This window comes from Tachypleus tridentatus, chromosome 6 (assembly GCF_004210375.1).
Source record: "Tachypleus tridentatus isolate NWPU-2018 chromosome 6, ASM421037v1, whole genome shotgun sequence".
NCBI lineage: Eukaryota > Metazoa > Arthropoda > Merostomata > Xiphosura > Limulidae > Tachypleus > Tachypleus tridentatus.
The window spans coordinates 124,327,352-124,344,569 of record NC_134830.1 but is presented as its reverse complement, the minus strand read 5'-3'; the positions used below and the strand labels follow the sequence as shown (position 1 = coordinate 124,344,569).

At 34.0% G+C, this 17,218-nt stretch overlaps 1 protein-coding gene across 3 annotated transcripts; it reads right to left on the bottom strand.

Moving 5' to 3' along the window:
* Positions 1–2,413: 2,413 nt before the first annotated feature.
* Positions 2,414–15,089, bottom strand: LOC143253560 (beta carbonic anhydrase 1-like). Of its 3 annotated transcripts, none has more exons than XM_076507625.1 (5): positions 14,595–15,089; positions 13,068–13,263; positions 8,224–8,448; positions 5,140–5,370; positions 2,414–4,879 (listed from the first exon to the last, which is right to left on the bottom strand). In XM_076507625.1, exons 3-5 carry the CDS (start codon positions 8,422–8,424, stop codon positions 4,655–4,657), a joined length of 657 nt encoding a protein of 218 aa, XP_076363740.1. In that variant the 5' UTR covers positions 8,425–8,448; positions 13,068–13,263; positions 14,595–15,089; the 3' UTR covers positions 2,414–4,654. The 3 variants fall into 3 exon arrangements, with proteins under 3 accessions (XP_076363740.1, XP_076363739.1, XP_076363741.1); XM_076507624.1 differs by lacking the exon at positions 13,068–13,263 and having other exon boundaries at positions 14,595–14,753; positions 15,065–15,089; XM_076507626.1 differs by lacking the exon at positions 14,595–15,089 and adding an exon at positions 14,208–14,437.
* Positions 15,090–17,218: the final 2,129 nt, after the last annotated feature.

Below are 17,218 nucleotides of genomic sequence, written 5' to 3'. Positions count from 1 at the left end.
CACTAGATGGAGGTACTGCATCCCGAACTCCTTTTCAGTGATGTTTTTTTCCTGTGGTGCCTGAATTCTTGGGGCATATCTTCTGTCTGTAAGCTTTCACCCCTCACACCAAGCAGCTAAGTGTCAAGTGTACAAAGGCACTAAATATCCTTTGTTTCATCTCTTCCATTTCTTGGGTATTAGATCAATGTTCTATGCTCAGGATCTATGGTGCCTTCATTCACTTCAAACTGGACTATGGGTCTCTCATTCTGGCAGGACCTCGAGGATGGTGGACCATATTCACCATCTGGGAGTTTGACTCTGCACAGGGGCTTTCCACACTTCTACAGTTCAAAGTTGGTATACAGTCTTCCTCTTCACCTCCATCATTTACAACTCTCTTTGCAGTATGCTGTCAAACTTCATATCTTACCACAGCAGCCCATCTGCTATTGCACCTTTCTTCCTCAGTGGGCTAAGCTCTTTCAGAATAGACAGTCTGCCATTCTTTCCTTTGGCCTTCACGTCTAAACGCAATTGGCTGTGTTAGGTCTGTCATTGGATGATGTTGCTGTCTCCACAGGTCAGCCCATTCCACCACAGCTTATTACCTTCCCACCTGTGGCCTTCCTTTGAGTCATCATAGGGAGACTATTGAAAATATTGTCTTCTTTTTGCCAAATATCTTTTAAATCATTCTTCTAGTTCCACTTATACTTGTGGTTTGAAATCAGATAACTTTGTGGGCACAGCCATGGTTTGTTGTGACTTGGATCCTCTGTACAGTTTCCGTGTTCACTGCCAAGATGTATGCCATTTCTCTGACACAGACTCATGTAAAAGCTATGCAGTATATCAGTTGTACTACTTATCTCTTATCTCTCTACTGGTCCTGGAATTGCTTAGCTTTAGTTCTTGAACTGTTCTTGTTGCTATTCTGAAACGACTGGCCCATTTTTCCTTATCTTTTGTTTATATTCGTTTTTTTTCTGGATACCAGACTATCTTGGTATCCATAGGAAGAAATTCGCTGACACCATGGCTAAGCCTGTCTGCTCTGGTTGTGTTACAGCTGCATCTATCTTATATATAGACTACATTCCTGTATTGAAGGCTCAATTTCTCACTATTTGGCAGCAGACTTGCAGTAAGCAGTATTGTAACAAGATTTTCCAGGTCAAACCTTTTGTTGTTCTTTGGTTGTCTCATTTCCTTAAGAATCACCAGGATGAAATTGTCCTAACTAGACTATGCATTGGCCACAATTTTTTAACTTATCATTTTCTTTTATCTGAAACTAATCCACCAATGCATGACCTTTGTGACACTCAAGTCACAATAGTTTTACATTTTTTACTATTATGACTGTGAGAGATAGCACCATTTTTGTCTTTTCTGTTGGATAGTGTCCAGCTTCCTTCGTGTTTTTAACTTTTTATGGACCAATGGCATTCTTATATATATTTAGGTCTTTTTACCTGAATTTTAGACACTGTTAATTTATTTTTTCCACTTTTTATATTACTTTTCTTTTCTTTTTACCATTTTAACCAGTTGTTTTGGCACAGATAGCCTAGTTGCTTTGTGCCAATAAATACCAAATAATAACAACTATAGTTTATGTGTCAGTAGTTTTCATATATTATCATGATACACTTGTAGGAATATTAACAGACTCCATCATTTGGAATATCATCAGACTAGTGTTCTAAAAATGATGTAATTTTTGGAGAAAACAGAATACTAATCACATTCTTATATGACTTCAGGAAGAAATACTTGATGTCAAGTGAATAACAACCTTTCGATAAACACACACCAAGAAATAACCTGAATAACCTTTTGATAATTACACATCTAGTAATAGTTGATTTCAAATAAATAATAACCTTTTGGTTTATATACCTAGAAATAGTAGATTTCAAGTGAATAACAACGTTGATATAAGCACAACTAATAAACGGTTCGTGGTAACCGAAATGTATTCATCAGAAAAGATTTTCTAAAATTTACTTTTCTTGGTGTAAGAAAACTTAAGTCATGTTAGTTCAAACTATTTACACCAATTTTCTTGTAATTAATCTATAATTTTGAAATCAGGCCTATGTTTCTTCTCCTTCTAATGAACTCATTAAAGGGATCAAAATATTACATTCCTGAGGAATTTAACTTTGTTTAAGGAATTTCATTTTGTGGTTGGATTTCTCAGTTGGGAATTCAAGATCTATCTGTACTTCTTTGTGTATGACCAATGAAAGTGAAAACATTGCATGGATCAAATAAAAAATTAATACTTGGGGATGTGTAACTTTACACTTGTAATCTCCTACAAGTGAATGAAATTTCATTTCAGTATTTTTGTCACTGCATCAATGGGAAGCCTATTTCATTATATGTTATAATGTACAACACTACTAAAGCAACAAAATTATTTAGGTGTAACAAAATTTATTAAACTCCTTGCTTGAAATAACAATAACATCCTTTAGGCTTAGTTAAAGTAACTAAATCTCACTTGAGAAAATAAAGTTTGTCTCACATTATTCTGAAGTAATTATACAAATTTTATGTCAAAGGTGAGTGAAAAGGACTTTGTACATTTCATACATTTGCCAAAAGTTGTCTAACAGATCACATTATCCAAGAGAGTAGAACAGTTATGTGATTGGTTTTCCCAAGGATAAAAATTTAGGTTTAGAAATAAAGTTAAATTTTATTTTCTGGCTTAATTATGTGACAATATTAATTACAGTATCTGAGTTCCTACATTCACATAGATCTCCAAATTAATTCTGTGGAACAATGGCCATCTACTTATGACAAAAACTGAAGGAATAATACTGGTTTATAATAATATGTCAGTCATTCTTTATTCACTTAACACATAATGCATGCATAAATAAACTGAACAACAAATTTCTGCTGGTGAAAACCACTAGTTGAGGGAAGGGATAAATTTTAGTTAGTTACGGTAAATAGCAACATACAAGCAATAGGATATACTTGAACATAAATAAAGTTCATCAAGTTGTTTAAATGGAAAAACTTGTAAAAATCTGAAAGTATACATTAACTGCAAGGTATAACAATTTGAAAGCTAAACAAACAATTTCTTTAGGTGAGGAGACCTGTACTTTAGAGCTGATGTTTGCAAGCGGTAATAACTGCAAGTATAGCAATTACAAAACTACGTGGGCTAATAAGAGAAAAAAAATAATAAATACAATACAACATGGTAACATTAGTTAAATATTAATAAAAATCAGTTAATACACTTAAAATTTAACAAACAGATTTAAGAATTATGCTGATTGACACATATAAGAAACTTCACCATGCTACGTTAACATCTACAAAATTGTTTGCAATGAATTAATGGTTAAAACCTTTATAGAAATAAAGCTACAACAGTAAAACTGGCAACTACAGAAGTATCCTGTAACACCAAAGAGCCATAACTATTATCCATCAGCACCTTAAGCCCTCTACTCATTTGAATATGCAACTGTTGCAAGATAACATCTCAATTCTTCTGGAGTTGATACAACTGTTATGTATGTTGATATTAGAGACAACATCATTACAAGTAATCAGTAATAGTCCAAGATTGATACAACTGTTCTGTATGTTGATATTAGAGACAACATCATTACAAGTAATCAGTAATAGTCCAAGATTGATACAACTGTTCTGTATGTTGATATTAGAGACAAACATCATTATAAGTAACCAGTAACAGTCCAAGAGTGATACAACTGTTCTGTATGCTAATAAAAGTTCCATCACATGCCATCTTATGGCTTCAACACACAACTGCTGCATGTAAGCAAATCAGCACCTCTGGTACCTTGAAGGTATAACTGATGCTTGACAGAATCTGTAACCTTGAAGTGATCTGAACAAACATCTGTTAACTGTAAACAATTTAATATTCCTTTTCTCACATCAACTGAATCTACTAATTTACACAAAATGTTTTTTTGTTCAAATTTTCTTTTACAGCTAAGACGTTTTGAATATTGCAGACATGAACTAGTGTTGTCAAACCTAGTATTATCAAGTATAGGATATAAGTAAAATATTACTAATTAAATAGTTACTTTATTAAAAAAAAATCCTTTCTTAATATTACAAACAAACATCACTACAAGTAATCAGTAACAGTCCAAGATTGATACAGCTGTTCTGTATATTAACATTATAGACAAACATCATTATGAGCAATCAGTAACAGTCCAAGATTCATACAACTGTTCTGTATGTTAATATTAGAGACAAACATCATTATAAGTACTCAGTAATAATCCAACATTGATACAACTGTCCTGTATGTTAATACTGCACACAAACATCATTATAAAAGTAATCAGTAACAGTCCAAGATTCATACAACTATTTTATATGTTAATATTACAAACATCATTATACATAACCAGTAACAGTCCAAGATACATACAACTATTCTGTATGTTAATATTACAAACAAACACCATTATAAGTAATCAGTAACAGTCCAAGATTGATATAATTTCTCTATATTAACATTATACACTAAAACCACTATAAGTTAGTAAATTATACACACATTTAAGATTATAACGGATAGTATAGAAAATGTTAATTATTTATATTCACTGTCTTGAAATCAAAACTTGTAAGGTAATAAAGTGATTTACATATTTGGACCAGAAAAAATATTTTGGTCACTCTCCTCCAATAATCCTTCCACACTGTGGTCATTAATTTCTACAAACTGCTCCATTTTTTTGCTAAAGAAGTGCACTTCACCTGTGTTTACATCAAACCAAATTGCGTGAAGCCTTATCTTGTCTTGTAGCAGTAATGGTGTCAGAAATGCATGTGAAGTGACATTTTCAAGTTGCTGTAAACAATTTACCTGAAAACAATTACCATCTTATTATTACCACTGTAAAGTAAATTAAACAGTGTAAAAAGTGAGTGGTAAACCAGTTTAAACTATTTTAACAACATAATAAATACTGTAAAACAACAGAGTCCATAGAGAAAGAATCACTACTTTGAAACTCAATAATGCACAATTAGAAATATTTTAACAGTAGAAATAATAATAATTATGTATTTGTTATTATTATACAGTATTCATAAGAGAAGCTGAACAGAGAATGTAGAAGATACCTGAGATAACTTGTCAGCAAGACGAAACCTGTCGTCTGGATCAATGAATGCTCTAAATTTCTTTCTTGTATTTTTGTCAAAAAATTCTAAAGGTTTTTTAAAACTGTTCTTCTCCAGCTCTATATACCTCTGTAATGAATCCTCTCCATGCTGACACAGCCATCCATCTAGTAAACCTTTGGGCTTCACAAGTGTCTCCTCTTCATACATTCTGTACAACCTATTCATTGCCTATAAATAAGCAACTGATCTATAGAATACAGATTACATTCTTATTGGTCAAAACACATTCATGTGTGAGAATGCTTTCAATAAACAACAAGTAATTGGATGTTATATATCAGAGTCCATAGAGTCCAACTACTAATAATTAAGTACGTTGTAATAAATTATTTTTTAATATGCAAATAAGCATGTCCTGTGACAATCACAGCTGACGTAAGCTCATGATGGACTGCACCAGAAGTACAACTATTTGGCATTTCTTACTTCCTCTTACAATATTTGTATAACTCTAGAGCATCCAATGTGAATATTATTGTTGTTTCAGTAAAACTTTATATTTTATCTTTCATTTTCTCTACTTAAAACTAAGTGTACTTGTACTGGTTAATTCTTCTGACTTCATGGAGAAAGTTGTCAAGAAATACTTGCCAAATTACATAGTTATGCTTGCAATGTATCCAGTTAACTTGATTATTTTGATTACAAACATTTCCGTAACTAACCTGTTTCTTGTTTTTATATATTTTAATGATTTTTTAACAATAAGTAAAAATATACATAACAAGAAAGATGTGGTTCCATTGAAACCTTGTTTTTATAAATGTTTGTACTTTAATGATGTAAGCCTTTGTCTAAATTTTTGAAACATGGTTTCAGAAATTTTAATATCCAATTTAAAATACAAAAAAGAATGTTCTAAAATTAATTTCATTTATTTGACTTTCTAAAAAGTCAAGATTGAACTAAATGATCCATGCATTTAATCAAGTGATAACAAGACTTTGAAACTGGTTGTGTAGTGTAATTATATTCAGTATTATGCAATATTCTCTGTCTATTGGTGAAAAGTAATCCAGTATATGGTAAGGAACATTTCTGAGAATAGGATGTGCTTATTAGATATATCTATGTAATTCAGAAGCCTGGTGGTTACAAATAGAAATTTTAAGTTAAAGAAATCCATTGTATAAGTTTAAATTTCCAAGGTATGATAGGAGGAAGAACATTAAAATGGCTGCCAACTTCGAATGAAGTAACATGGTATACACAGCTGGAGAATGACAATTTATTGAATTATTTCCTGTTGATGCTGAAAAAATTAACATATATAATACTAAACTTGAAATATGAACCATGTTTGGTGTCAAATTCATAAATATACCTTGATATCAAAGTAATTTAATTAAGTTTTAAATGTAAATATAAATACATAAAATATGCTAAGGGTTATGATACTAACAACTTTCAACAAATAGAATCTTGTTTAAATTAATTATAGTTGTCATATAAAATTAAAAATAGAGGTCTATTTTTAATTTTGTGTAACACTACATTTTTATATAGTTTTTTATGGACTTTTGAGAATTATAAAGGTCTGTAATAAATGTATTTCAACAACACTATGTTTACTGTATCCACTGTTCACACATTTCACTCAAAACAAAACACTTCTGGCCAGTTGAGACAAAGCAAACACAGTAGTGGTTGGAAAGTTACTTATTTAAGCCATTTGTTACAATAACAAATCAATACTGAAAAAAAACAGCTAATAGTGAAAATGTACAACTGATTTAAAACATTTGATGACTAGAACTTGGTGAACAGGTAATACTGAAAACATTCAAACACATGTATTAAGTTGTCCACAAGTAAATGTCAGAATTCTCACAATGACATTTAGAAGCTGAATATTGAGTAACTTTTTGTTGGTTGATTGTTTTAATCCAACGTTTGTCTTTTATAAGGTGTCTTAATTCTCAGCTCTATTCAGAATATGTTTTGAAACTCCATGGCATCATCAACAGTGTAGATATACTAGATATCTATACCCTACAGTTATAATGATGACCACATACCGTGTAGATATACTAGCTATCTATACCCTACAGTTATAATGATGACACCACATACCGTGTAGACTTACTAGCTATCTATACCCTACAGTTATAATGATGACCACATACCGTGTAGATTTACTAGCTATCTATACCCTACAGTTATAATGATGACACCACATACCGTGTAGATTTACTAGCCATCTATACCCTACAGTTATAATGATGACCACATACCGCGTAGATTTACTAGCCATCTATACCCTACAGTTATAATGATGACCACATACCCGTAGATTTACTAGCCATCTATACCCTACAGTTATAATGATGACCACATACCAGTTATAATGATGACCACATGTAGATTTACTAGCCATCTATACCCTACAGTTATAATGATGACCACATACCGTGTAGATTTACTAGCCATCTATACCCTACAGTTATAATGATGACCACATACCGTGTAGATTTACTAGCCATCTATACCCTACAGTTATAATGATGACCACATACCGTGTAGATTTACTAGCCATCTATACCCTACAGTTATAATGATGACCACATACCGTGTAGATTTACTAGCCATCTAAACCCTACAGTTATAATGATGACCACATACCGTGTAGATTTACTAGCTATCTATACTCTACAGTTATAATGGTGACCACATACTGTGTAGATATACTAGCTATCTACACCCTACAGTTAAATTGGTGACCACATACTGTGTAGATATACTAGCTATCTATAACTTACAGTTATAATGGTGACCACATACTATGTAGATATACTAGTAATGTATACACTACATTTTATAATGATGACCACTTACTGTGTAGATATACTAGTAATGTATACACTACATTTTATAATGATGACCACTTACTGTGTAGATATACTAGTAATGTATACACTACATTTTATAATGATGACCACTTATTGTGTAGATATACTAGCTATGTATACCATACAGTTATAATCATGATATAACATGTTCATATAATAATCATTTGAATACCTTACAATCAGAATGACCGCATATCACAACGTGTCTAACATTAGTCAAGACACAGGCTAGTTCCATTGCTGCAGGTTCACTGCTGAAGTTGTTTTTTGATTGATGACTGGAACTGGGAACCAGATTTCCTGCATTTCGAACAACAAACATGTCTCCGACCTCTGTTTGTGTGAACTGAGAAGGTGATATTCGACTGTCCATACAGGTGACAAATATTGCTGAAGGCTGAAAAAGATATATAATAATTTCAATGAAATGTAGCAATACTTTGTAGTATTATATGGTTGTAGTATACAAAATACACACATATATATAGTATTTAAGATAAACTGGTGAAGAGGTCTGTTAATTACAAATACAACCATTCCATAATTAGAAGTATAACTGTATCAACCATTTTAAAACTTGGTGGGTGTTGCATCATGTATTTTAAAACTGGGTGGGTAGCATATCATATATTTTAGAATTGAGTGGGTGCTGAATTAATATCTTAAAATTGGGTGGATGCTACAGCTAGAATTTTAAAAATGAGTAGGTGCTATATTATCATTTTAAAATTTGATGGGAAGATAGTAACCACAAATATGTTGTTGAAAACATTTTATTTTTATAAAAAGTTATGCAATATTGCTAGTGAATGTAAAAGTAATTACATATAATTGACTGATAATAACAACTTAATGCTGTATATTGAAAGAAAATTGCACAGTAGGTTATACCAGTTATAAATAATACCAGTGATGTATTATATATAGAGAACCAGGAAACTCTTCACCAGTATATATATCACTAACCACATGTAACTTGTTGATAACATCTTTTTCATGCACGTGTAAGAAACATCTCCCAAGTTTAGTAATGTATCTACTCAACAAAATTATAATCAACTATACCAGCAAAAGGCTTTCAAGTACCATCTCTGCTGCAGATATTATAAATACATTCATTATAAAGTAACAGAGAAAATAAAAACATGAGTGCTATGATCCTACAGAATAAAATAACTAACAATTAACCCAAGCAAAACTGTTTCCAATGGACTAAAACCACAGCTAACTGCTACTATATATAAAATGCAAACCACTGTTTCCAGTGTGTCTTCCATGGACTAAACAATTAACCTGCAAGTCACAGCTAAGTCTCAGCTACTATATCTGCTCTCGGTTCAATAAGAAAACTTCATAATCAACTGAACAACTAAAACAACATAAATATTGTCTTTACTCTCAGCACTAGATGTGTTCTCATAGTGACGAAAGAAGCTTGACTGACTCAAAACTAACATCTCTTCCAGTAGAATGGAAGTAGTTACGACAGGATTGTGAATTTTATGAACACAAAGAATAGTCATTCTATGGTTTTTTGTTCCTGATGCAGAACCAGTGTGTACGCACGTCACAACTATTCGCTCCTGATGCAGAACCAGTTTGTATGCACGTCACAGCTATTCGCTCCTGATGCAGAACCAGTGTATGCTCGTCACAGCTATTCGCTCCTGATGCAGAACCAGTGTATGCTCGTCACAGCTATTCACTCCTGATGCAGAACCAGTGTATGCTCGTCACAGCTATTCACTCCTGATGCAGAACCAGTGTATGCTCGTCACAGCTATTCACTCCTGATGCAGAACCAGTGTATGCTGCAGAACCACAAAGCTATTCACTCCTGATGCAGAACCAGTGTATGCTCAGTGTATGCTCACAGCTATTCACTCCTGATGCAGAACCAGTGTATGCTCGTCACAGCTATTCACTCCTGATGCAGAACCAGTGTATGCTCGTCACAGCTATTCACTCCTGATGCAGAACCAGTGTATGCTCGTCACAGCTATTCACTCCTGATGCAGAACCAGTGTATGCTCGTCACAGCTATTCACTCCTGATGCAGAACCAGTGTATGCTCGCTCACAGCTATTCACTCCTGATGCAGAACCAGTGTATGCTCGTCACAGCTATTCACTCCTGATGCAGAACCAGTGTATGCTCGTCACAGCTATTCACTCCTGATGCAGAACCAGTGTATGCTCGTCACAGCTATTCACTCCTGATGCAGAACCAGTGTATGCTCGTCACAGCTATTCACTCCTGATGCAGAACCAGTGTATGCTCGTCACAGCTATTCACTCCTGATGCAGAACCAGTGTATGCTCGTCACAGCTATTCACTCCTGATGCAGAACCAGTGTATGCTCGTCACAGCTATTCACTCCTGATGCAGAACCAGTGTATGCTCGTCAAAGCTATTCACTCCTAATGCAGAACCAGTGTATGCTCGACAAAGCTATTCACTCCTAATGCAGAACCAGTGTATGCTCACAAAGCTATTCACTCCTAATGCAGAACCAGTGTATGCTCACAAAGCTATTCACTCCTAATGCAGAACCAGTGTATGCTCGTCAAAGCTATTCACTCCTAATGCAGAACCAGTGTATGCTCGTCAAAGCTATTCACTCCTAATGCAGAACCAGTGTATGCTCGTCAAAGCTATTCACTCCTAATGCAGAACCAGTGTATGCTCGACAAAGTTATTCACTCCTAATGCAGAACCAGTGTATGCTCGTCAAAGCTATTCACTCCTAATGCAGAACCAGTGTATGCTCGTCAAAGCTATTCACCCTAATGCAGAACCAGTGTATGCTCACAAAGTTATTCACTCCTAATGCAGAACCAGTGTATGCTCACAAAGTTATTCACTCCTAATGCAGAACCAGTGTATGCTCGACAAAGTTATTCACTCCTAATGCAGAACCAGTGTATGCTCGTCAAAGTTATTCACTCCTAATGCAGAACCAGTGTATGCTCGTCACAGTTATTCACTCCTAATGCAGAACCATGTAGGCATGTCGCAGCTCATTGACAAAAATACTATAAGATTCCAAATAATGATAGGGCCCTGAATAATAGTACAGAATAGACAAATTGCAAATTTCTAATAATAGTACAATCCTGAATAATAATACAGGATGGAAAATGGAGGCTTTTCTAACTCCATATTTCATGTCATGTGATCTTCCACGTGGTTGGCAAGGGCGTAAAGAAACATGCACACAGTTTTATAAATTTAATCTTCACTGGTAATAAAATAAATGTGCTGTAATGTTAATTATATGAGCTATTTACACAAAGTGGTTAGTTACGGACTGGTAATCTGCCAATTCCCCTCACGTTCAATAGAAATGCTTTTACTTTAAGCTTCAAATATGCCAAAGCCTACATGTTGCTTTATGACATGGCTCTAGACAGGTTACAGAGTGCTATAAGTACACGGTTTAGCCCACACTTGCTTGACTCGCAGTGACTAGAGTGAGTGATAATCTCTATGAAAGCAAGGTGGCCAAGATTCCTCTCAAGTAAGTGATATCGGCAGATTTCCCTGCCTTATAGATTAAAATTTAATAAATGTCCTGAATAGGTATTATATGGTGTGGAAAAGCACCTGAACATATATAATAGTACATGTACAATTATTTCAGATCTATAATACCCATACTTAACTCAGAACCAGTTTACTGATGTCACAGCTAAATGACATCATTTAGTCATCCATTCCTAATCTAGAACTAGTATAAGAATATCACAGCTCAGTGACACAACCATCCATTCCTCACTCTGAGCCACTATAGACATGTCACAGCTAGGTAACATATTCATCTAATCTTAGACCAGAAACATGGGTTTTTTCTGAGTAATAGGTGACAATATCTTAAAAGTGTGTAGGTACTACAACAACATTCATTTATAGTTCCAATCACTATGATGAGCATGAAACCCACTGAGTTTTGTTCAAACTTAATACCGTACTAATTTAGAGGCCAGATGACTGAAGAGGTAAAATGATCACAAGTTAAACAGTCCTACCTTGTGGTCTGGGTATGAAGAAACAGCACGTGGAAGGAAGGGTAATATTTTTTAATGATCTAGGCTACAGTCATAAGCCATCAAACACACCAAGTACATTAGAAGGCTAGATTCTATCAGATGGCATCGTAAAGTGTTTGGTGGTCCTAGTAAGAAGAATAACGACACACCTAGATTGTGATGATTTCTCATTAATCAAGTCCTAAAGTATGTAAAAGCATTACCACACCTATGGCCAAATGAAAACTGAACTCATCCAAGGTTTTCGATTGTTAATCACCATCTGTATCTTTTATGCCTAAGCTCATCAAATCCTCTAGTGAGAATATTAAAGATCACCTTGTGTTCATATTTTCTAGATACATGTTGTATGTGTTCTTTACTGGGTTTCTTGGTGGTTGAGTTTGTACAGTTAAAATTACAACTAGCTCATTCAGATTCCTACACCATAGTTTACGTTTTATGTCTAAATGTCTGTTTTTCTACTTGAAACATGAGGAAATCCTGAAAAGGCAAGGCTGTAATTATATTTCAAACCAGTGAAAACAGAGAGATAAAGAGTTAAAAGTTTATACCTGAAAAAAAAAATCAGAGCCATTCTATAAATTGCTATGAGATAACAAAGAAATTCAGAGCCATTCTATGATCCGTTACAATACTCAGAGCCTTTCTACAAGGTGTTATAATGTGGCTAAGAAATACTCAGAGCCTTTCTACAGGCTGTTACAATGTAGCTGAAAAACATTCAGAGCAGTTCTACAAGGTGTTATGATGTGGCTAAGAAATACTCGGAGCCATTTTACAGGCTGTCATGATGTAACTAAAATGTTTGTTATATTTTTAGGTTAAGAAAAACTATTGTTAAATAAAGATATATGGCAATTAATGGCTCCATTATTTACTCATCAACTATACAGTATTCCTCTAGCCCTAGTTTTCGCAACAAGGAAGCAAAAAAGGATAGTGACAAGTGCTATCAGCAAATTACCTTCACACTGGTCAGTAGTTTGTCATCAAAAGTAAGGTAAAAAAAAAAGATAAGTAGCAGGTGTTGTCATAGTCGACTTTCCCTTCAGTCTACAGCTCCCCACCATCTAAAAATAAAAGGGTGGCCATGGCTGACTTTCTTCTAGTCAGGAGGTCACCACCATCAATGCCAACAGAAGCCCACTAGTTTTCACAAGCTGTGAAAAATGAAATTATGTTCCTTTCCAAAGTTATCTTCACACTAAGATGTTTATATATGATAATCATACATCACAGAAAGAATACTATTCTTTACAGTAACTTATCCCTCCAAATATCTTTAAAGTTATTTGGGTATATTCTGTTCTTTTGAAAGGTATTTTTTTTAATTTAAATTTTCCATAAGTGTTTTTTTTTTCAGTTATTTTTACCCTAAGAGTTATGTAACTCTCCTGGAAACAACTTCTTATATTTACTTGTAATAACCTTTGCTAAGGATACTTCTAAAAGAACTTCCCACATTCATTTTCTGGTATCTTAAAAATTTACAATGTGTAAAACAGTAATTAATATAACTATACTAACATCAAATGGACTTTTCTGTATTATACTTTTATAAACACAACCATAAATATGAAATTAGAAGAGTGAATTGATAAAATAAAACAGAAAATATATACACACACATTATATATACATATATAACCAATACACATACAAGCTTATACCTGTGAATGCCATATATACAGGGTGGCCCGTAAGTCCCTACCCATCCATATGTTATGTTACATTCAATTACTCATGTATTATAAATTTTTTTTTTTTTTTTTTTTTCAGAGAAATATGGCCGATGTAAGCTCATTTACACGTGAAGAGCGTATTGTGACAAGTACATGGATACATGAGCGCAAGAATACTGGTGACACCACACAGATACACTGTATACATAAGATACAGGGATGGGTAGGGACTTACGAGCTACCCTGTATATACATAACCAATACACAAACAAGTTTACACCTGTTAATGTTTTGCATAATATTTCATACTGTGTTTACCATAAGTTACGAGTCGAGAAAAATTAATTTCCAATCCAATCAAAATTTCTTAAAAAGCTGTATATTAATTAACTTAGTAAATATTAATATACAAATGCAATTACCATTATAAATGTGGCCCGGCATGGCCTAGCGCGTAAGGCGTGCGACTCGTAATCTGAGGGTCGCGGGTTCGAGCCCGCGTCGCGCTAAACATGCTCGCCCTTCCAGCCGTTGGGGTGTATAATGTGACGGTCAATCCCACTATTCGTTGGTTAAAGAGTAGCCCAAGAGTTGGCGGTGGGTGGTGATGACTAGCTGTCTTACACTGCTAGCACAGATAGCCCTCGAGTAGCTTTGTGAGAAATTCCCAAACAAACAAACAAACAAAACCATTATAAAACACACGACTATGCTTTATTGCTAATCGTGCATTTCTAATAAATCCTATATAACGTCAAAATTCTTTAAGTTAAAAAAAAACAAACCATAATTTTTAAATAGATACTTACACGTGGGGATGAATTATACACTTCTTTTATGTGCTGAAATTTTTGTAGCATACTAGAATGACATGAGCTTTTACGATATTTTACAATGCCACGAAGTATCGTTTCCAATCCCATGACGAAAATGTTTCTGCAGTTTTTCACAATTAACAGTTACCAATACTGAAATACAAGTAGTATTACTGATCAAACTACAACATTAGGCATATTGGTTTAATTTATTCCACAAACGTACAGCTAAGAAAGATATCAACCAAGTGGTATCCACTTGTGTTTCTATCAAAATTATATGATTTATAGTGATAGCTTTGATTATATACATATATATAGATACATGAAATATTAGAGTGAGAGTTAAAAATTTCACTTTAACTTTAGAATACACTTCCCTAATTTATCATTTTTAGTGCTTGTTGGAGAAAAAATATTCTTTGAAACACAAATTACGGAACACAACTTAAAATATACTCCACTTTCAGCCTCAAATCCCTTCAGAGTAATACAATTCACACAACCAGTAGTCACTCGGTTGGAAATATGAAAACGCGAAATAATAAAAGTCACGACAAATATCCATAAAATTACCCGTAAATTTATATTCTAAAGAGTGATGACCTTCGAAATCGCGTAGCCAGTCAGAAAATGTGTAAAAAAGAAAAAAAAAACAGAAGAAACTATTATTCCACATATTTGTATATGTAATTCATTAGTACTATTTATTTATCATAATAAATTTTACTTTTGGACATCACAGTATAGTTGGCTTCCGAACATAGGAACACCTCTTGGGCAATTTCATCATGGTTGGAAACAGGCACAACAGAAAATTTCAAGGAATCTGTTCTTGTTGTTATTATTACAGACATTTTAAAACTCTTAAATGTATTTAAAATCTCAATTTGCAATTATGTGTATGTATATTTAAATATTTATATGTATTTATTAATTCTTTAGAAGATCACATTGTCATATGTAGCCTGTTGATTAAGGCACTCGACTTGCAATCTGGTTTGTTTGGTTTGGTCTGAATTTCGCGCAAAGCTACTCAAGGGCTATCTACGCTAACCGTCCCTAATTTAGCAGTGTAAGACTAGAGGGAAGGCAGCTAGTCATCACCACCCACCGCCAACTCTTGGACTACTCTTTCACCAACGAATAGGGGATTGACGGTAACATTATAACGCCCGTACGGCTGAAAGGGCAAGCATGTTTGGTGTGACGGGAATTTGAACCCGCGAACCTTGGATTACGAGTCAAGTGCTTTAACCACCTGGCCACACCGCGCGACTCGCAATCTGAGAGTAGTGAGTTGGAAGTTCAGTCACCCAACATGCTTACCTATTCTGCCGTGGACGCTTTATAAGTTATTTCAAGAATGGCGGTGTTAATTAGCTACTTTCCTTCTAGTCTGTCACTGCTAAATTATGTACGACTAGTGCAAATAACCTTCTTATAGGTTTTCATGATATTTGAAACAGACCACCCTCATCTATCTTCGTATTTCGGATATACATATAATATGTTTGAATGTGGTAATCATAATTTCTCTTTCAGGGTATTTACTATTTAGAACAGGGGTGGGTAACTCCGTGGACAGTAGATAGCACATTTGTGGCCAGCTCGAGTTTAGAAATCAACTTTTTCCATCATTTATTTTTTATCACAGATTTGGTTATCAGCAACCGCACTGCCTCACGTCATCGTTAATGTCGCAAGTTTCATCACTGCCACAGACTCCGCTCATTTTGTAATGTCAGTCTAGTTCAGATGTTTGATATCGAGTGCTCGTTGTTTTGCATGCGCTTGCAAACATATATTTATTGTGCAACTTTCAAGTGTTTAAATATATTTTGTTTTTAATCTCATAATATGGATAAGTGGATAATTCGAAAACGGAAGAATCCAGATGATGGTCAACACTCAGAAAATAAATACAATTAAACTGATTCTGTCATTACCGCCGAAAAGATAATGGCGCGTGACTGGAAAACGTGAAACGAGAATTTAATGTAAGTTGGGAGTTGAAATTTGCAGCGATTGAAGTAAATAATTAATAACGTGTCTTTTGTTTAACAAAGTGTTTAGGAATAATAAAGTAAACAACCTTAAGCAACACTTTAACAATTTTCACAACGAATTTCATGTAAAATGTCCAGCTGATAGCAAAAATCGTATAAATGAAATTAGCCTTCTGAAAACATGACTTCATGAACAAAACAAAGGCTTAAAAAGATTTTTATCATCAATAGAACTAGTCAATTAAGCTAGCTATAAAACATCTTAGATTCTAGCTAAAAAAAAATCATTTTCTGATGCTAAACTAGCAAAAGAAATATTGATTACGGTCATTGAAACTCTGTTGGAGAATTATGATATTTTTCAAAAGGTAAATAATTTGCAATTAAGTCGAAGAACAATTGTCCGCAGAATGCTAGAGTTAGGGAAAGATATAGAAAATCAGTTGCTTGAACAACTAAAAGACTGTATTTTTCTTTAGGACTAGATGAGTCAACACACGTTAGTGACACTGCACAGTTGATATTTTGGGTTAGATATGTAACTTCAGATCTTCAAGTGAGGGAAGAAATACTTGGCCTTTGTGGATTACAAGATCGAACGTGTGGAAA